The sequence below is a fragment of the Dermacentor variabilis genome, chromosome 1 (assembly GCF_050947875.1).
Source record: "Dermacentor variabilis isolate Ectoservices chromosome 1, ASM5094787v1, whole genome shotgun sequence".
Lineage (NCBI taxonomy): Eukaryota > Metazoa > Arthropoda > Arachnida > Ixodida > Ixodidae > Dermacentor > Dermacentor variabilis.
Genome location: NC_134568.1, coordinates 153,269,255 through 153,289,817, shown reverse-complemented (window position 1 = coordinate 153,289,817; position 20,563 = coordinate 153,269,255). Strand labels below are relative to the sequence as shown.

Sequence of the window (20,563 nt, the reverse complement as noted above, 5' to 3'; positions counted from 1 at the left end):
ATTTTACTGCTAGTACTTCATTTGCGTGTGGTTTGCTTCTTTCGCGAGAGGATATATCGATCGAGGAAAGCCTTTGTTGGTTTCTGTTTCGGAATGCTTGTAGCACCACATAGCGGATAAACCAGCATTTCTTAAAAAAAAAAAAAAATTGACCGTTAGTTATTTAATAAAAACTTAATATAGTATTATATTTATGCAAATATAGACAAGCGTATGTATTTATACATAATAAAATACGTTTGGTTTGTGTATGTTGCCTATTTAGTTAATGCCCTCTCCCCTCGTCTTGAGGCTCGGCTCGTGCACTGACTTTTTAGATTGGTTTTTGTTTTAGCCGCTCCGTGCTTTGGCGTTTTGAGGTGCAAGTGCGCTGGTTATTCGCCGTGTGTAGTTGTGTGAGGAGTGCAGTTACCGTTTGCTGAAGGTGTAGAGCGTACATAAATGCGTCCAATTAATGATCATGTCCTGCGGGGGCTTTAGTATTGGCTGCCGCGTCATAGCTGACATGGCGGGTATGCGGGGACTTGGATTCACTCCTCACATAGTTGAGTCGAGAGGTGCCCACACATAACCACGTTAACTTTCGCGGTAGATCATCGTTCAAATCTTGTATCCTAAGATGATCTCGCGAGTTAAGGTTGTAATTAGGTTAGCTGCAACCGTTTTCAACATCGGTGTTGCCCTTCAACTAGCGTAGTGGACTTCCTTTGGGTAGCAAATTCACATTCGATCTCAGACACTACAAGAGACCCCATCATGTTTCTCGGTGGTGCAGGCAAAAATTCAGGTAAGAAACTTGTTATGTTAATTAAGTTTGATATCTAAAGTTCGCAATTTAACGTTAGTAGTTCAGCTTCTTTATCTTTCATCACTTATGTGTGGTGTCCTAGTTTGTTGATACGTGCTCCTCTGGACACTGTAACGGAGTGCGAGTTTCACCGTGTTAATCTTTACTTTGAGTACTTTGAACCTGTCTCAACTTCTTCTATTCGCACTATGCTGCGCGATGGACACAGCAGGATCGCTGATTTTGTGGTCGGAGTTGCTTGCCTTGTAGCCTCGACCAAAAAACTGTGCATCTGAACTTTTGTGTTTGCCCTGCCGTGGGCTTTCGTGACGTCGAAAGTAGAACAACGTTCGAGAGCAGCTCTGGTATAGTTTACAACGGACGTGCATGTATGCATTAGATTGTTGTCGATCTTATAGTCCGGCCGTTATAGTGCATTTCTGTCTTTCTGTTCCTTCTTTTCGTTTTAGCAATCGTTTTGGCTATAGTTCACTAGCTGGCCTCGATAAACGTATACATGAAGTTTTGATGCTTATGTGTTTGGCTCGCCCCAGTTAGCGGGCGCAAGTTTTCTCGTTTTTTCCGCGCATTTTGTCATTGAAATGTCGATCGCGTTTAAGTGCTATCGATATTAATTTGCTGCTTTAGGGCGCTGCACTTGTTATGTCTGCATCGCACTAGTCAAACCAGTTTGCATCTTTTGATTATGTCTGCAGTTCTAGCTTCAAGTTGCCAGCTGTCAAGTAATATGGGCTTTATAATGGAATAGCGAGCATTTCTCATTTTCTCTGCGGATTCAATACAGTTATATTTTCTTGTATTTTGTGTGGCCTACAGTATACTAGAGCCCTGCAAAGAGGCTCTTGTAGATGGCCACTGGTAACAAGTGTTTTGCTTACATAGTTGTGAAATGGCACTCTCTTCCATTAGCAGTGTGCTATGAGTGGCAGCTACTTACGCTAAACAAATGTAATGGGGGCAATCTTTGTATGCTGTAAATGATGCAGACCGTAAAAAAAAAAAAAAAAAAAAATCTGGAAGCATTATTTGCTAAATATGTAGGTCAAGAGCCTTATCATACTTCTACACCCATGCATAGGTACAAGTTTTACTTTCATAGTGCAAGCAGTGTGGCCTTGCAGTAAGCAAGACCACAATGCTTTATTTATGAGCTAAAGTGCACTTGTAGCTCGATTGCTGCATTAAGTTCAGTGAAATTGCATTAGGTTGCATATGTAACTGCAAATGACAAAATGTGCATGTAAATGGTTTACTGGAAGTTACTGGTTTAGCTGGATTATTGCCCTGTTTGCCTGTTTACTTGCTTCAAACCATTAAAAGGCTGTACAGGCTTGAAATTTTGTATCAACCTGCGTGAAATTTTCATGCATACAGTGCGCTGGAAAAATAAAAATAATACAGTTGGCAGTGTGGATACTAAGCCATTGAGTGTAATGCTGGGGGGCAAGAAAAAAAAAAAGAAACTGCAGAAATTACAAGGCTTCTTGTGGAGTCAGTGTAAAAGGCATGGGAATGAAATTAAGAAAAGCAAAAAAGAAAGATGGTGAACAAACAGTTGTTGTGCTACTGGTTTACTATTTGTTATATGTGTAATTAAATCGTGGTGCCCTCCAGGCGCTCCTGATGAGCCACCTGGTATGTCCCAGTCAGTCAACTTGGGGCATGGCAAGGCAGACTGTCTTTTGTCTTCAGACCGTGACTTGCCACGAAGAGACTTGCGCCAGGTGAGGCGGGTGGTGCTTCTAAATATTAGTCTAGTACAGTAGTAGTACATAGAATTTGGGCACCATGTGGTCTAACTGATGGTATCACCATGTGCACTTTTGTTTTGTAGTAGTTGAAGGGTGCTCATCCTGTTCTGGCCTGTGCATCAGGGTGTTTCGTATTTTTTGACATTTCACAATGCTTTCTGGCTGCAGCGGTGGTCGCAAGATTGACATTTTGATCTTATAGCCTGAACAAGTTCAAAATGGAACAGAACCATGAAGTGGTAGAATTGACTCTTTTACAGCTTAGAAAAACATTATGCATATAGTAGTGTAATCTGTTTTCTTTTTACCTTTGTCTTTAAAAAGGCTTGGTGGGGCGTTTGTGTGCTACTGAACAACTTTTAAAGTAGTTGTAGATATAATGAAAACATGGTTTAAAATTAACCTTATTAGGAGGAGAGCGCGTAATAATAATGGCTTTCTAAGTGTTAGTTTAGTGAGGCCATCTTACAGCTTATAATTTATTTGCTGATAAAACTTGATAAGCCTTAGGCAGATCACATACTTTAATTTTTAACTTTCCTAGCAGTGGGAGGAAAACAAAAGTCATTGAGTTATGCATTGCTGATTATAGATTGCCTTGTATAAAAAGAGCAGGGGAGTGGTGGGGGCGATATAGTTTCATGTGGCACAACTGCTAGCTCCTGTTGTGTTGCAGTATATGATTCATTGGTAAATTAGGGAATGTTATGGGAACAATTCAATCGTTTGTCAAATGACAAAGGTGTTAACATTACTTATACAATATCAACATATGGGCAAAACAAGACATTAATTTTGCAGGGTGGTTTACATTGACAGTCATATGTTAGTATGGACATAGTCACATGCACATTTTTGCAACCTCATTTACATGGTTTTCAGACACTCTTACAAACAGAAATATGGCACAAATGCTGACTACAATGGTGTTGCTTGCTGGGAGTAGAGGTGGTAGGCTGGCCTGAGAGCTGGTCTTTGGCTGAAGTGATGCAGGCGTTAATGTACTTTAAGAACTCTATGTAATGTAAAAAAAAAAAGTGCATATAATCATGGACGGTAGAGGTGGCAACATTGTCTGTACAATGCTCCCATAAATTGAATTTTTTTCTGCAGAGACCGAGAAAGCGTAACACCCATAATGGCATTGCAGCACCAATACTGGATTGTTCTATAAATAAGTCATAATGTCCTGCTTTTCTTTCAGAATTAGTTTTGATGCTGAACTTATATCAGTATAGAAACTGTTTTGCTTTGACTTTCAATACAGTCTCATTTACAAAGAAAAGCTTAAAGGGGCCCTGGCTACCCTTGAGCTTGGTGAAATAACATAGTCCGTATGTAGCATATGATGCTGTGAGCATCTCAGCCGAGTTTTGCTGTCATACGCATTGCGTGAGCTCGCAAGTGGATTGTGAAGCCACCTTTCTCTCAAACGTTGTCTTTTCAACAGAAGCCTGCCTCCTTATACTCTTAAGGAGGCAGGTTTATGCTTTATTTTGTAACAAAGTGGATTCTCATATGCGACTGCTATTGGTAGCTGCGGTCGACTACATAGCGTAGATATCACAGCTGCTCCGAGGTGCCGCCACAAGTCCGCTGGCTAAGGATACTGCGACTCGCTGAGGACGACCGCATTTGGCTTATGTTTAGCGCATCGTAGGCACCAAAATTGGAAGTCGTGGCATCTACTTTAACATCTAAAATGAAATTTGAACTGCACGCCACGGTACAATTAGAAGGCGGAGCATTCTGGGCACGCCCCACGGCACCGTAGTCTTTGCAGTGCAAGGCATTGAAGAAGGAACAGGAGCACAGTGGAGGCCGTGTTTGATTGCCAATAAATCCGCTTCTACTGAAAGCATTGAAGTACTTTTTGAGCTGAAGTGTTTCTGAAATAGCCTATTTTCACTTAAAATGCCTTTATCTGCTTCGATAAAAAGTGGTTCAGTGCCCCTTTAAAAGGTTCTAATGGCTGTGAAGGCATGTGTTCTTGGCAAACAGCCATGTGATTTAGTGGCTAGCCCAGGGCACCCCCTGGGCCTGCTCATGTCACAAGCTTGAAACCACTAGATTGTACTCACATAATCGTCCACTTATGTTTGATGTTCACCTTCTTTTTGATGTTTATGGGGAGTTTGTCAGCGGAAGTGCGGCTTTCATCACTTGTCACAACTCCTAGTGAGCTCTTGCAAAATGCTGCACTCAGCATACAAGAATTAAGCTGAAACTCGGTGGTCAGCAAACATTGTCATGCATCTGTGTTTGATTTCAGATGTGCATATATTAAAGTAAACAGCAAGGTAAATAGTATGTCAGTGGTACACTAGTGTTCAAACACTGACGAAAGTAAGTCGCTAATGGAGAATTACTATGAAGGAGATTGTCTTGCTTGTCCTACTACCTTCAAAGCTAGTCTTTGCCAACATGGTGGTACATCTGACATCTCTTTTGCTGCCCCATGTGTGGATGCTTAGCTTTAAGGCTGATTGGTGAGCCTGTGCGTGTGTCATCTTTTTCTCCAAAATTTCTTTTTTTTAAATTTTTTTTTACTAATTACCACACTTTTGATTCTGTTCCTGACTTTTGTGTCTGTAGGAACATGATCGTTATCTTTTATAATTGCTTTTCCATCAGTTTTTGCATCGTACACTTTTCATGCAGTTTATTTAAGATCTATTTATATCAAGATATCAAAAAAGAAATGGGCATGGGCAGGACATGTAATGAGGAGGGAAGATAACCAATGGTCATTAAGGGTTACGGACTGGATTCCAAGAGAAGGGAAGCGTAGCAGGTGGCTGCAGTAAGTTAAGTGGGCGGATGAGATTCATGGCCACAATTAGCACATGACCGGGGTAGTTGGAGAAGTATGGGAGAGGCCTTTGCCCTGCAGTGGGCGTAGCCAAGCTGATGATGATGATTTAGAAATAAAAATTACAAGAAATCACTGTATGAAAAAAACCGTGGCTAGAACAGCATGCTGACGTGATAAACACATATCAGTGCAAGCACATACATTAAATAAAGCATAACTCAAGTTTTTCAATCACACAAGGAATGGCAATGGAAATATTGTACATTGCTGCTATCATAATGGATTAAATGAATGTAAACACATCTAATTTAGAAGTCTGAATCCTCTGCAATAAACGAGGAATATATATATATATATATATATGAGAATGTTCAATTTTATAATTGAAGGCCGTTTTGTGCAACAGCAATATTTTCGTTCTCTAGTAACTCTTTGAATTCCTTAACTCAGTAGTTACTGCGAATAGCTGTTAGGAGTATCCAACTCCTCAGTGCGTTTTAGGGACTCCTAAGCGATTTTGCGAAGGACACCTCGGAACCTGTGGACAGTGATAAGAGGCTCCACTGGGATTTGAAGAAGCATGCAACTTGCATGCTGCAGATGTAACATGAAACTTGAAAGAATTTGAAAATGTCAGGATAAGTGCACATGTAATTGTGCAGTTCTGGCTGCTCAGTGCTGTTCCACTCAAATCATCTGCTCTGTTGACTAGCTGGCCTATGGTGATTAAAGTTCTCTGTTTTCAGCTAAAACTTATATAAATTCACCTTTAAGATTGGAATACGTTAGCACTCAAAGATCCCTGACTGTTTCTCATGTTTCTCGGCAACTGCAGCTTATGTAACCGTAATGTTTACTGGGAAATGTTGGCAGTGAATGCTGTATGAAGACAAGCTTTTTGGTAGAAGTGTAACCTCTTGCGTGGGCCGATCCCGGAGGTAGTGCATATCCGCACCAAGAAAATTAGATAATTTTCAGGTTTACGTTATTGTTTCGCACTTTTAACATTTTCGCCTGAGAAAATTTAACATAAAAGGCATGCACTGTTTCATGACATTTGCTTGTGGGCTGTCATTCACAAAATTTCGAGGAATAACTTTGTCAAGAATGTAAGGCAAGGTATGAGCAACTTTAGTGAAAGAATGGTGTGGCAATATCACCCACATATACCGCATGTCATATAGCAAGGCATAGCATATACATATTTTTTATTTACTCATACTGTTGGCCTGTGGGTCAAAGCAGCACTTCAACAGTTAGTACAATACATGGTATTGAAATAATACATATAGCACAAAAATAAAACAAGTAAATAGCAGTATTTCGGCAATTAGTACAGTACATGAATAGTGTTTTAATAGGTGAACATAAGTCAACAAAGAAGATACATAAGCGAAATATTGTACAGATACTCCGATCAATATGATTATAAATGCAGTGTTAATAAACGAGGTCATACACCCTCTCCCTCCAAAAAAGAGAAAAGCACGTATACGTATGTGCATCTTTCAATGTTGCTTTAAGTTTTTCTCAAATTCTTCTGCACTGATGCTTTCTCGCGTGGACACTGGTAATTCATTCCATTCTTTGATGGTTCTTGGAAAGAAGGAAAATGCGTAAGCATTAATGTGCATCTGAGGTATTTGAAAAGTATAATATTTGCTTTTCCGTAGTGTTCTACCTTGTCATGCTATCAAATACTGTTCGCTATTGATGTTGAATGTGTTTTTAGCGAGAAGAAAAAAGAACTTTAACCTGGCTATGCGCCTGCGTTCCGCGAGCGTAGGCAAGTTCAGCAAACCGAGCACTTCGGAGAGTGAATCTGTGCGAGCATAACGCGATAGAATAAACCTTGCTGCTTGTCGTTGAACTCTTTCTAGTCTCTCAATTAACCCTGACTGATAAGGGTCCCAGATTATGCTGGCATATTCTAACGTGGGTCGAACGTACGTTAAATAAGCTGTTAGTTTTACTGACTGTGAGGCTAACTGCAATTTTCGTCGCAAGAACCAAAGCTTCTTTTCCGCAGTTTGGCATATTTTTGTAACATGGTCCGACCAGCTTAAATTCGCGGATATATGTATGCCTAAGTATTTCAGTACATCAACTGAGGAAAGCGCCGAAGAATTCACTGTGTAATTAAAATCAAAAATATGATTTATTTTATTCATTATGCGCGCTACAACAGTTTTACTCTCATTTATTTTCATTTTCCATTTGTCACACCATTTTTCTATAGCCCTAAGAGCGTCACTGAGTAATTTCTGATCTTCTGTGCTATTAATTTCTTTGTATAGTAAGCAATCATCGGCGAAAAGTCGCACTGTGATACCTTCGTCAATTGCAGAGGAAATGTCATTAATATATACTAAAAATAGTACAGGACCTAACACAGACCCTTGTGGGACACCAGACTTTACGTTCAACGGCTTTGATTTAATGTGTTCCACTTCTACGTATTGGGTTCTGCCCCGGAGGTTCGCGGTTATCCATTTTACTATTTTCGCGTTAATTCCCATATAAGTCAGTTTCACAATCAATGCTGCATGTGCCACTCTGTCGAATGCTTTCGACAGATACCTAAATGTGTACAGGAATTTTCACTCACAGGAACGCTGGTGCCGGACACCGATGCCAACACTGAATTTTCTGTGACACGTGGCCCTTAATGCTATCACGTTAAAATCTGAAAAACCCTGCGAGAAAAAAAAAATCTAGGGCATGCAAGTTTATCTAAAGGAATAATAAATTTTGGACTAGTATTTGCTCACGCGGCAAGTGCTTTTTCTTTGCTTATCCGGAGCTATTTGACAACATCTGGCATCTGATTGTTCCGTTGCTGCACACAGAATCCAAGAAAATTATAATGAAACACTTAAGACATGCCATTAAATGTCAGTCCATTGTAGTCTGCTTTACTTACCTCAGTACATGTTGCATCGCAAGGTTTACCATAGTGCTTGCCTAAAGGTCTGCAGTGTGTTGTGTGTTGCTGCGTCAGGACAGTAGAACTTTTGTTTTGCTAATCTGACCTGGTTGCATTTGCACTATTGCAGTACCCTTTTGCGAAGTTTCAAAGATATTGCTGGTTTGGGCCACCATGACTGCATTGCTTAATTGTGAAGCTCTTCATTAGAAACATTGAATGCACAAGTAAAAATGCTACTGCATCTGTCTTGTCTCCTTATGTGCATATTTTATCAAGGCTTTTCTTGAGCTCCTAAGGGCATTGGTGATGGTGGGCAAAAAATACCAAATGTAAATGTAGACTTTGAAGAAAACATCAAATTTTTTAAAATTTTGTCAAAAATGAAGTGTCAAAAAACGTCATTCAGTTGTTCAAATATAAATCTGAAGCTGAGCAACCATAGTGATAACAAGTGTGCACTACTGGAGCCCTAGTGAAGATGAAAAAAGATGTAGAATTCGAATAGAATCACATTCTCGGTTTGGTTCGCCAAGAGTGTGAGCTTCTAAAGTGTGTGCATGTGGCACGCAGTGCTTCATTCTTTTTTATTTATTGTCTCTGGAATTTTCATGCAGTCTTTCTTTCTAGGTGAAGCCATTTCTTGTACAATTTCTGCGGAACCTCAGATCTATTGGCTAAATTTGACATATGTGTAATATCCTAATGATGTTTGACAGCAGTATAGTTAACAAGATGGCCCTTTTGTGGGGTTATACAACATGACCTCCATGCACAAACACACCTGCCCCCTACTTACTATTTACCACAGTGATATCCTCCTTGGAAATTGTGGTACATGCATAAGCAGTATGACTAGTCCCATTCATACTTTTTCCTGTGAACCAAATTGTTTTCGTTTGGTTTTGTCTTTTGTGTGCACTATTTATACATATTTCTGTGATAGCGTTACTGGCTAATGGAAGCATCATGAATTGCAGTGGTCGTACATATTGAATAGCATTCTTTGCTTGTTGGTGGTGTTTTTTCATGAAAACCAGAGGTTTTTGTCCTTTTTTTTTTGTCTTGGGTTCTTTAGGTGCATGCTGACCAGGACAGTGTGTACAGAAGGCTCACTATGGCTGGAGATCGTTTTAACCCCTCCATGGGGAAAACGCATGGTCTGTTGCTCGCTATTTCTTTTGAGTTCAGCTTGCTGTATTGCATATGTGTGTTCTGATTGATTTCGTTGTGCTGTTGCCGACTGGGGCACCAGTGTTTCTTCCTGCCCTAATTTTATTAATTTAATGGCTAATTGCCTCATTTTGTTTCTTGCATTACATGTAGCATTATATTTGTATCCTAGTGGTTTTCTTTGAGCGCTTTGTGAATTTTCTGTTGGGGAATAGCATGCTGGTATGACTAGAAATCCATAGTCAATTATTGTCAACAAGTCTTTTCTGAATTACATTCTCTTTTCACAACTGTATGGTGTTTGTAATGACAGTAGCACCTTCCTCTTTTGGCTACCTTGAGTTGAGCACCAGGATCTGATTTTTCCTGCTGCATGTAAATGATGCATGTTTTGGCCACTGGTTAATGTGTCCGCTAGTAAAGGAAACTTTTTTTTTACCCATAGTGCACTTTGCAAATGGTATTATACATGATAAATAATTAAGACTTATGTCATATTTGCCGTACCTTACTAGAATACTAATTTCGGCTCTTTCAGCTTGTTTCGCAAATGCAGCTTGTTTTCTTTCTTGTTTTTAATTCCTTTACCATTGTGTTCAACATCATTGCAAGGCAATTTTAATGTGCAATCACATAGCTTTGAGCACTTAACACACATTGTTTTGATTTCGCTAGGCATTTTGCTATGTTGAGGAAAGTGCAATGAAAGCCGATTATAATATTTTTTACAAATTGTTTTATTTTTTTCTTACAGCCAGCTCAAGTGATTGGTCCCTGAGCTCATGTAGAGACTACGACTACAACAATTTGGTTGCTACTGATCTTCCTGTAAAATTGGAGCAGGATTTTTATCACGGGAAACATAAAGTATGTTTGATTTGTCGAACTTTCTGTGCAATGATTGAATAGATGTGGATGATGGAAATATTGGAAGCCCATTGTGCATGTGCAGATGCACGTATATTCGCACATCTGCATTTGCATGTAGGTGTGGTAGGTTAGATTTGTTAAATTTTTATTGGTGGACACGTGTATCTGAATATAATTGTTAAAAAGTCACACTGAAGTTGCATGAGTTGCACACTATTTGGGCATGTTATAATATGGAAACTTCTATTTCTATAAATGCAACCAAAAGTTACAGAATGCTGTTAGAAATGGATGCCATAGTTGTGTGGGGAGGTCTAATAATTATTTTGACTACAGGTGTCCTTATGTGCGCTAAAATTTAGTGTGATACTAATTTTGCATTTTGCTTTGACTGAAATATGATTGCTGTGGCCTGTAAACAAACACATGACATTGCGTTGAGGAGTTATCATACAGTGCATAATGTAGTAACAAATTGACAAAAGCAAGTGGTCTGTGACTTTATTCCCCTTAGCCTGTTCCTTTGACATACTTAATGCCTTTTCATATTTACCTTTGTCCTAAAAGCAATAAAAGAAAACAAAACTAAAGCACAATTTACTTGTCAATTCAGACTTTCCAGGCATCTTAATTTGACAAACATAAGTTTTTGTTTGCCTGCTTACTTTTAAAGTAGTTTAAGCTGTTTAAATCATGTCTGTTTTCAGTTAATGATTCAAACCATTTTTCCTTTGTCTTGCAACATCCTACTAGACAAATTTGTACCAAAGCGTCAGAACATTGTTATTACAATGTGCTAGACAATAATCCTAGGGTCAAATTTGGCTTTCAAGCATAAAATAAGGAAAAGAAATGTGGAGCAGAATGGCAGCTCTGTCTGTATAATCTCAATAAGCCGTTAGTAGTTTTGCACATTAAAGGGCAATTCCAGAAGTTTGTTAAAGTGTATAGGTTGTCAATGAAATTTGTTCAGTGTGTTATGCTGTGCACTTTGGTCTTGTCCAACAAATGGTGCAACTGAGAGTTGCTTAGCCTTTTCATCACTTAATTTCAAAGATTGGCAAGCACATTCTCAATCCCTGTCTTCCAAAGCCATAATTTCTGCTATGTACCCTGTGTGTGCCATTTGTGACCTCGGTACAGGAGGAGCAGCACTGATGCTAACCTCCTCATGAAACCCTGTGTATAAAAAAAATGTGTAGGAATGTTATTACCTTGAACAACTGTTGAACTCATCTGCTGGCATAAACATTTCAGCAGCAACATATGCTTTATAATACAATATTCTTGTTTTACAGTTGAGCCTTTCTATAATGAGGACATGAAAATAGCTTTGTTTTATCCTGTATTTCTTATAGGCATACATGCTGAATATGGGCATAAAAGAAGCTAATTTTAGATTTACTATGTTATGTCCAATAACTCATTATGTTTATCTTTGTTATATTTAGGCTCGACTATCTTTTCTTGCAAAATAATTGACACAGAATAATGTTTTGAATTTGTTGTAGCTTTAATATAACTCAATGTGTCACAGCTACTGCTCTCTTTCCCAGTGCATGCATGTTTGTTTCTGTTTTTTTGTTTTTTGTTTTTTGTTTCTTGTTTCTTGTTTTTGGATCTCCACTGACTTCATGAGACGCATTCTCTGGGTTGCCCGATGCAGTTTCAGTTTTGATGTTGTGCTTCTTGCCTACAATTCTTTTCGTATTATGTGTATTGCTTCATGAGTGACAGGAGGTGCAAATAAACTTAAAGCCACCATTTTCCCGACATGGCAAGTGGCTTTTTGAATTATATCTGGTCATTACACTGCCAGATTTAGTCTAGTAATATTTCTTTTAGATGGTCCTGAAATATGGCCCCATAGAAGCAGCAGAATTTACTGTCCCTGGGGGAGAACTGGCTACCTGTTAAGACATTTATGATGAAGTTCACTATGACATTATTTGTATACATGATAGTTTTAACAAGTGTTTGCAGGTCATGTGGATTTGAATTAATGCGAGCTGGCTTCATTTGGGAATAATTCTGGATTCGGTGGTAACTTTATATATAAGCAAAGAGGGCTAATTCAAATTTGAATAAACAATACAGAAGAGTCTACATATATTGAAGCCAAGTATTTCAAATAGTTGCCAACGTCAAGCAATAGAAATACCTCCTTTGAGAATACTGTGTGTGTTATATCATAGGGCATTACTCAGCTGTGTGAAAGTCTATCCTCCTGTACATTCAGTATGTTGACACCCCTTTTACCACTTCCGTCACTGTCATGATGCACTGAATGACTGTGGGTGGCTTCAGCTGTATGATTCTTAATTCGCTGTTTTGGTATAGACAAGCAGCCATTGCAGTCTGCTGGCTAATTAGCTGAAATTGTAAATGACTGGTTTTACAGTGCAATGACAGTATTGCGTGGGGTGCTGCAGGTTGTTAAAGCAATTTACATGATTTTCAAAGTGCCATCTATTTTTGAGATATTTGGCAAAAATTCACCTGTTCCAGTCCAGCTCCGTAACAGGTCACACAAAGAGCACCAGAAGCACTGCCCACGTGATGCTTCTCACATTATTTGGTTTCAAAGCTGAGGGATTCACTTCCTGTATGCTACACACCTCTTATCTCACAAAGCTCGTCGGTCAGCAACAGATTGTTGCTTGCGGTGCAGGCACACGGCGATGGATTGAATGCCTCAGCAGGCCGTTGCAGTGAGCTGCTTTGTGTCTCAACAGCACTGAATATCACAGGAGCACGTCCAGCAGTCTTTGTGCACCCAGTCTCAGAATCGGAGTGGAAAAAGGTGAATTTTTGTCAATGAATATGTCACCAGCGAATGACCACCTTTAGAACCACATAACTCGCTTTAGTCATCTGCAGTGTCTCCCTGCAATACTGCAATTGCAATATAGGCCTTAAAAGAAGCAATTAAGAAGTTAACCAATCTTATTTGAATAATGAACAGACTTCTATGGCTACCTGCCCATCTATGCTGCTATTTTGCAGTGATGCCTTCCAATTTATTCTGTGCCAGTCTTATCATCCACTTCTCATGACCGGCTGATCTCATTGAAAATGCCGGTGGAGTGTTGCTCTGGCCTCTGATGAAGTGAGAAAATTGTATAAAGGCATTAGTGTCGGAAAAGGCATCACTACAAGATTGTGGCCCTAGTGCCTGCTTCAGTAAAGAAACAAATATTGAAGAAAGAATCCTCGCGGCTGTTTTTTTTTTTTTTTAATGTCTGTTACCACTAAAAAAATTGCCCTCTATATCAGGGTATTGGCTTATCGCACTATTTTGTAATCTGTTTGGAATTTGATATCTCAAGGCTTTACTGATCTTATTGTGCATTTGATGTACATTAAATTGGATTAAAATAGATTCTGTGTTATATATATCGCAGCATTTGTAAAGTTTCTCTTCCTTACAGTGAGAAGTTATGTTAACTAAAGGAGGCATGCAAATTATATTTCTATTTTAAAAAAAGTTTTGAGGATTTCCGTGACCGAGCCAGATGCTTCCTTCGCTTTCCTAGAACTTGACTCTGTAGCTGTAATATTACATTTAACAATGCAATTTAGTCGCACAAAGTGGTAAGTAAGCAAGTCATCTACTAGTCTTGCAAATTAAAGAGATGTGACTACTCGTTTTCGTTTACTTGCTTTAGCATGTATGTAATTGAAAGGTGTCCTTATTAGTAAGCATGTGTAATGCATTGCCTTCTGTTCTGAAGTGATGTGGGGAGAAAAGGGCATCTGGTTGCCATGTAAAAGGTCTGTTGAACATTTGGAACTTTGCGGCTTTTATAATCGCAGTAATGGGGTAATTCCATAATATAATATTGAAAGAAATAGAGGTACATTATAGGACTGCAAGAAACCTTGCCTTTAATGTTCACTGTAACAACATTAAATTATCTGATTCTTCATGCCAGTGGTATTGGTCATGGGCAACCAAGACAGATTGCAGCTATACATTGTGTGACCGGTTTGAATGGGAATGCATTCATTCCCATTCGCCTTGCCATGTTTTTGTTAGTTGGTGGTCGAAGTTTGCTTATTTTGTGGAATGTTGGTTGCATTCCACTTCTGGTGGTAGATGTAAAGTGTGAGAGTGCAGGACTTTGGGGGGCCCATAACACATTGTTAACAACCTATAACTCGGCAGCAAAAGTATAAAAAATATTTCAGTTTGTGCAAAGTCACTGCAGTTTTATGCTTTTTTTTTTCTTTTTAAGTAAAAGCTGCATATTTAAGGTGCATACATTGATATGCTCACATGTAAGGATTTTCTGCTAGCTCTACTGGTGCTAATTTTCTATTGAAATTTGAATATGTTTGATATAATGTGACCTATTTGTTTTAAAATGCTTCTTAGGCATTAAATCATAGTTAAGGTTTTTTTTTATACCATGCGTACAATCGCTAAAAATCAACTACAATGTGGAATTTGACAGTATATATACAATACAATATTTGAACAGTTGGATTTTTATGATGTAGGTTTTGGCTCTTGAACTGTCAGACATAATTAAAAAAAAAAAAAAGAGCTACGGTGTTTGAAACCTTCGAACTTCACAGGGGGTAACGAGGGATGCCGCAGTGGAGGGCTCCTGATTGATTTCAACCACCTGGACCTATTACGTGCACTGAAAGCAGAATACATGAGCCTCTTTTGCATTTTACCCCCATCAGACTGCGGCTGCTATGCAGACTTAGCCAATAGTGCTATGTTATTTCAGAGCACAAATATGAAGAGGTTAGTGTATAATTTCAGTCTATACAATTATCACTGCACCGGCCACCATTTCTATGTACAAGCTGTTCATAGCTAGTGATGTATCATTGAGGGGCTGTCTTTCACTCAGACACCAGAAGTAAAGCCATTCAGTTGTAAAAGGTATATATATATATATATATATATATATCTGCACCTGTTCAGAAATGTTACATTTTGCTCTGTGATTAGCTGAAAATTTTTCCTAGCTAGAAGAGAGCTAAAGTTTTTGTGTGTACTTTGGCCTTGACTGTTTTGTGCATTCTGGTTCTCCTGATTTTTTTCCTGTGAAGTTCACTTTTTCAGCTTTTAGCCATGAGAAGATTGAGAATTGGTGACTTTCATACATGGTGCTATTTAAATTGACTTCATAGTTGGTTGTGTTGTACTTTGTTTTGGCTAGTGTGTAGAGCGCATGAGAGAGAGACAACGAGACATTATTCCAGCACTGGAGCTCAAACCCAACTAATATTTTATTTCTTCGGTTCCCAGCCAACTAAGCTCCCACACCGCTCGTGGCATTGCTTGACCTCATCTTCTTTCCTAGGGCAATTGTGTCAACGTCGCTGGCGCTACAAGTATTTGCTCATGAAAAACTTGAATGCGCTCATTAGTTTCAGGAACTTGAGGAATTTGAGGAAATTCAGGAATTTCAGGAATTTGAGGAACTGTTTCAAGCACTTGTACCACTCGGCAATAGGTGATTTCAAATTATATGATAGCCTGCTAGATAAAATAGCTCACAATTTCTTTTTTCATCAAAGGAGAGTATTAAGAGCATGCTATGGGCAGTTCAGGGCTTATATAGTGCTTGCTTCGTGGGCCCCTCAATGCTATTTAGTGATAATACAATATTGTTCTCTCCATTGAAGCATCCTAAATTTTCTTATATAATTTACTGTGCATTTGTACACTTAAATCTCCTTTTTTTTTTCCTCGTCAAAGATCACCTCATACCAAGAGCAGTGTGTTGAATAATTCCGTGAGCAATAGTTAAGGGCAAAGTCACTGCAGGTTTATGCTTTATTTTTCTTTTCAACTAAAAGCTGCATATTCGAGGTGCATACGTTGACATGCTCGCATATAAGGATCCTCAATGCTATTTACTGATAACACAGTATTGTCCTCTCCATTGAAGCATCCTAAATTTTCTTAATATATAATTTACTTCACTGGCAAATTCACATGTGAATGTGCCTGAGGTCAACTGGCAACTGGTCAACTTTAATGAAATTTCACTTTTGCTAAATTGCTTGTAAAATTAGCAATATACTGCTGAAGCAATCTTTGTAAAGCTGCAGGACTGTTAATTGTACTTTTAATTTTTGTTAACAGACTTTAAATAGCGCACAAGCAGAAAATATGTGCACCTTGTGTTTAGCAGATATGACACAAGTTGCAGACAATGGCACTATTATTATTATTATTATTATTATTATTATTATTATTATTATTATTATTATTATTATTATTATTATTATTATTATTATGTAGTACAAGTGCTGCAGGATGAGTTTCAGCCCATTGCAGTTTAAAAAAAGATTGGGGCAAATGTTTCAGTCACTATATCTTTTGCACACTTGGGAAATTCTTGCGGCTGTTTCAGAAGCAAATAGATATCTAGAATGCATGTATGCAGAACTCTGGAAAGCAATGTTCTAGAATAACTCACTGTAGTCTTCTTGTCTTTTATTGCTTGCCCTTGGCACTCCAGCTGACAGTGGTGAGGTTGTTTGTTATGGTGTCATTAGGATGTTATATTGTAGACAGCAGATTGAAATCAGCAGCATCAGCTTGTGTTGATAGGGATTAGTCTATTTTTTTTTTTTTTTTTGAGCAGTTGCATCATTAATTTCTGAAAACTGATTGCGCCCATATTGGTCCTACTAACTGGTGCAGTGCTCCTAATGCAGTTGCAGTCTACTAACCCTAGAAAAAGTTTAAATTGACGCTGCCCGCTAGAAATAGTTACATTAAAGTTTCCTCTCACATGCCACTAATTTCATACTAAAACTTGCAATGTCTGTGCACCTTCTTTGGGTAAGAAGTTTATCAGGGGGCCAGTTAGTATATACTATACCAGTAAATACTTGGGTGGTTTTGCTATTTTTGTGAAATATAATGCACTGTTTAAAGCTTGGTTTTGTTTGGGAGAAGATAAATAGAAGTAACCATTAATAAATAGGTTACATACTCGCACAACCTCATGTTTTTTTATGCTTATTAGGATGTGAACATTTTATGAAGTCATTTATGTGCAAGTCGCAAGTGCTTGACTGCATTCCTTCTCAATCTTTGCTAATGTTTCTCACCCACCGCTCAGTTTTTGAATTGAAATGGTTGTCTTTTGCACCTTGTTGTAACACATGCTCTTCCTTAATGACTTGCTCAGAGTAAAGCTGAGGACCACTGGCAAGAAATACTAATGATGAAAAAGGAGAACGGGGACCTGCTCGCTGAAAAGCGGCTTCTGGAGCAGGAGGTAAAGCGCCTTCAGAGGATAGTTGATGAAAAGCAAAAGGAACTGAGTGAGCTTCATCATCAAAAACAAGTGAGTCTCTTGGCAGAGTGTCCTTTGCTGCGACCACACAGCTGTGCTGTGCCAGAAACAGTTCATACTGTCTTGGTGACTCCTAATTGTGGTTATTAAAGGCCAACTGCACGAAATTTCTGTTGGGCTAAATTGCCAGTAAATGCTTAGCCTATACTATCAATGTAATCTTGGCAAATCCGTTGGGATGGTAATTGTCTAATTTTCTTCCAAGCAGCCTTTAAATAGCGCCTAAGCAGACGTGTGCATCTTGTGGTGAGCGGTAGTGATGTTTTGGAACCGTATATGACAGGACTGCTGATCTCCGGAGTTGTGCCTAGGTGCCCAGGCGCGTCGCTCACTCAACATATGCAAGTTGATGGGTCTCTCTCGGTGTGCTTTCTCATTGTGCACATGATTTGAGCAGCTGCAAGAATGCACACATGTTGTGTGGTCATCGGGTGCTCGCACACGTACTCGAACACAAGTAATGGTTGTGCAGCAAACAGTGCTGCATAGAGGAAGACCAAACAAATCTTTCCCGCAAAATGTAGCTTGTGCAGCTTCATCATGGGCAGTTTACATGCATTGTGTGCATTGGCTTGTTTGCGTCGCAGCAGGCAAGCGCGATATAAACCAGCCAGAGTGCACAAAGCATGTAAACTGCACTTGATGAAGCTGTACAAGCCATATTTCACGAGCAATCATTTACTAATGCAAGATCTGCTTGCCAAACCCTTTCTTGGTATGACTAGAAGTACTGTAAGCTTCGATGACACACCAAAAGCAAAGGTGAGTTGTATTCAGGGATGATATTCTTGAGACGTTTCACGCATCTCTACATCGGACGTGTTGAAGTAGACGAACGAAAGCCTTCCTGACACAGGGCCAGAAACACTGTCTGCAGGAACCGCACACTGCATTTGTCACGAAGTGGAACGCAACGTAGTGACCATGGTGTAGATGCAGCGGCAAGCCACGCAGGAATGTGATACTGCCAGAGCGACATGGGAGAAACTTTGCCACCACTGCAGTCCAGCTGGGCCTCGTCTACTTCTCATCCTTTACTACAGATGGGGGTAGTTGTCTGATTGGTTGACAAGCCCAGGCATTTTCAGCGGGTCAGGAAGCGACTGGTTTAGTCAGATACGTCATGCCGGAGACGCTAAGATCGCTGAAATGTTACTCTGTATTTAAACGGGACCTGCAGCAGCACGACGATCAGCTGCTGGAGGCAGCGCAACCGCACAAGTGCGTGGCGAGCGAGCACTTTGTTGTTTGTCGAAGGTTCCACCTAAAAACGCTTGCTTCAGGGAACCTGAACTGTATGTAGCCCAGCATGCTGCTAGTCAGCCAAGCTAGCATACGATGCACTCTGCTCCAGTGGCTTTGGTGTGAGATAGGACATGTTTCATTGTCGCACCAACCTTGCTAGACTGTAAAGCATCCAATTCACCAACATAGTGTAACTGTGCCGTGCGTGAATTGCCTCTGCATTATATCGGACTATATTTATGCCTTTAGCTTGGCCACCCCAATGCGTTCTTCTTCTCCGAATGGTGGCAGAATACTTCGAGGTTCTGCTCGTTCAATGTAGATGACCAGATACAGAAAAATGGCTTGACTTGGAGAATACTTTGCATTAAATACTTTGCAGGCATGCAACGACATTAGCACAGCGCACAAAGCAGCTAGCAGAGTATGCTAACTCTGTGGCTAGCAGACGTGTGGCACCTGTTCGCTGATACACGGGAACGGTATAGAAGCACGAAAGGATACAACCTGGTTGCTGGTTCTCTATAGTCTGAACAGTATGTGACTTCCGGGGAGTGATAAGGCGTCATTTTTTTTTTAGTTCCACTATGAAAGACATTTTTTATTTTTGTGGGCGTTTTGTCAAGCACCCACTCGCATTTCAAGTGTAAAATTTTCCACAGAGGCTACTGTATGCCTAAATTATCTGAAATGGGCCTTTTTATGCGGTACAGAATTTCATTGTAGTTGGCCTTTGAGTGATGAATGTTCTGACTAACTGTTCAGAGATGGGAGTCGTAAGTTTGAATATGCTTGTTTGGATTAATTTGCACCCTAAGGAAACCTGAGGTCAACTGGCAACTGGCCAACTGTAATGAAATTTCACTTTTGCTAAGTTGCTTGTAAATTAGTAGTATATACTATTGAAGCAATCTTTGCAAAGCTGCAAGGCTGTTAATTGTACTTCTAATTTTTATCAACAGCTTTTAAAGGGACAGTAAAGGCAAATACTAAGTCGGCGGGGGCTGTTCACATACCATTCCAGAAACATCACAGTGCTTGTTTCGTGCCAAGAAAAGACAGTTTACAAGAAAATTGCATGTCAAGGATCCGAATACCTTTTTCGAAATTCAAATCTCCCGCCATCCAACCAGGGGAGTGGTGACGTTGCATACGCCATCCCCACCCTTTGTCGCCATCGGTGAGTAAAACAGCGCCCCACAGACGGCGGTACTGAGCCAAGAGAGTGCGGTGGATTCACCGCTGCAGCTGCATTTTGGTCAAGTGGCGTAGACCGTTCGGGCATCCCGAGACATCACATGAAAGTTCAATTCTCTGCTACTTGCAGTTTGTGCGAGTTTCGCGAGCCAGCAAAACCAGCGCACCACTGCGCGATAATGAAACCACTGAAACGCGAAAGCATGGGCAGTGCAGGGTCGAGCGAAAACGAAATGTTTCGGCTGCCCGCGTCGTTGTCAGCGGTAATTTCAATGAGTTCTTTTTCTAAAAATGATATAGAACTGGACAAGTAGATTTTATTTCGTCTTATAATACACTACAAGGATGTTTTTTGCAACGGGTAGTTGAGTACTAGTGGCAGAATTTAACTGAGGAGTGCTTTTGTCATCGTGCAAGTGCTTGAATGTCCCGGGGGAGTCT

At 39.7% G+C, this 20,563-nt stretch overlaps 1 protein-coding gene across 4 annotated transcripts in view; it reads left to right on the top strand.

Moving 5' to 3' along the window:
• Positions 1-300: 300 nt before the first annotated feature.
• Positions 301-20,563, top strand: part of Dlg5 (MAGUK family member discs large 5) — a 170,935-nt gene continuing 150,672 nt past the window's right edge. Inside the window, exons 1-6 of one of the 4 annotated variants that reach the window (XM_075697685.1) lie at positions 301-787; positions 2,423-2,532; positions 9,379-9,460; positions 10,228-10,340; positions 13,015-13,146; positions 17,513-17,671. In XM_075697685.1, the coding sequence (XP_075553800.1) occupies positions 757-787; positions 2,423-2,532; positions 9,379-9,460; positions 10,228-10,340; positions 13,015-13,146; positions 17,513-17,671 (627 nt within the window). In that variant the 5' untranslated portion in view covers positions 301-756. Of the gene's footprint in view, positions 788-2,422; positions 2,533-9,378; positions 9,461-10,227; positions 10,341-13,014; positions 13,147-17,512; positions 17,672-20,563 lie in introns of those variants that run through there. The other 3 variants (XM_075697693.1, XM_075697706.1, XM_075697701.1) reach the window with 3 other exon arrangements.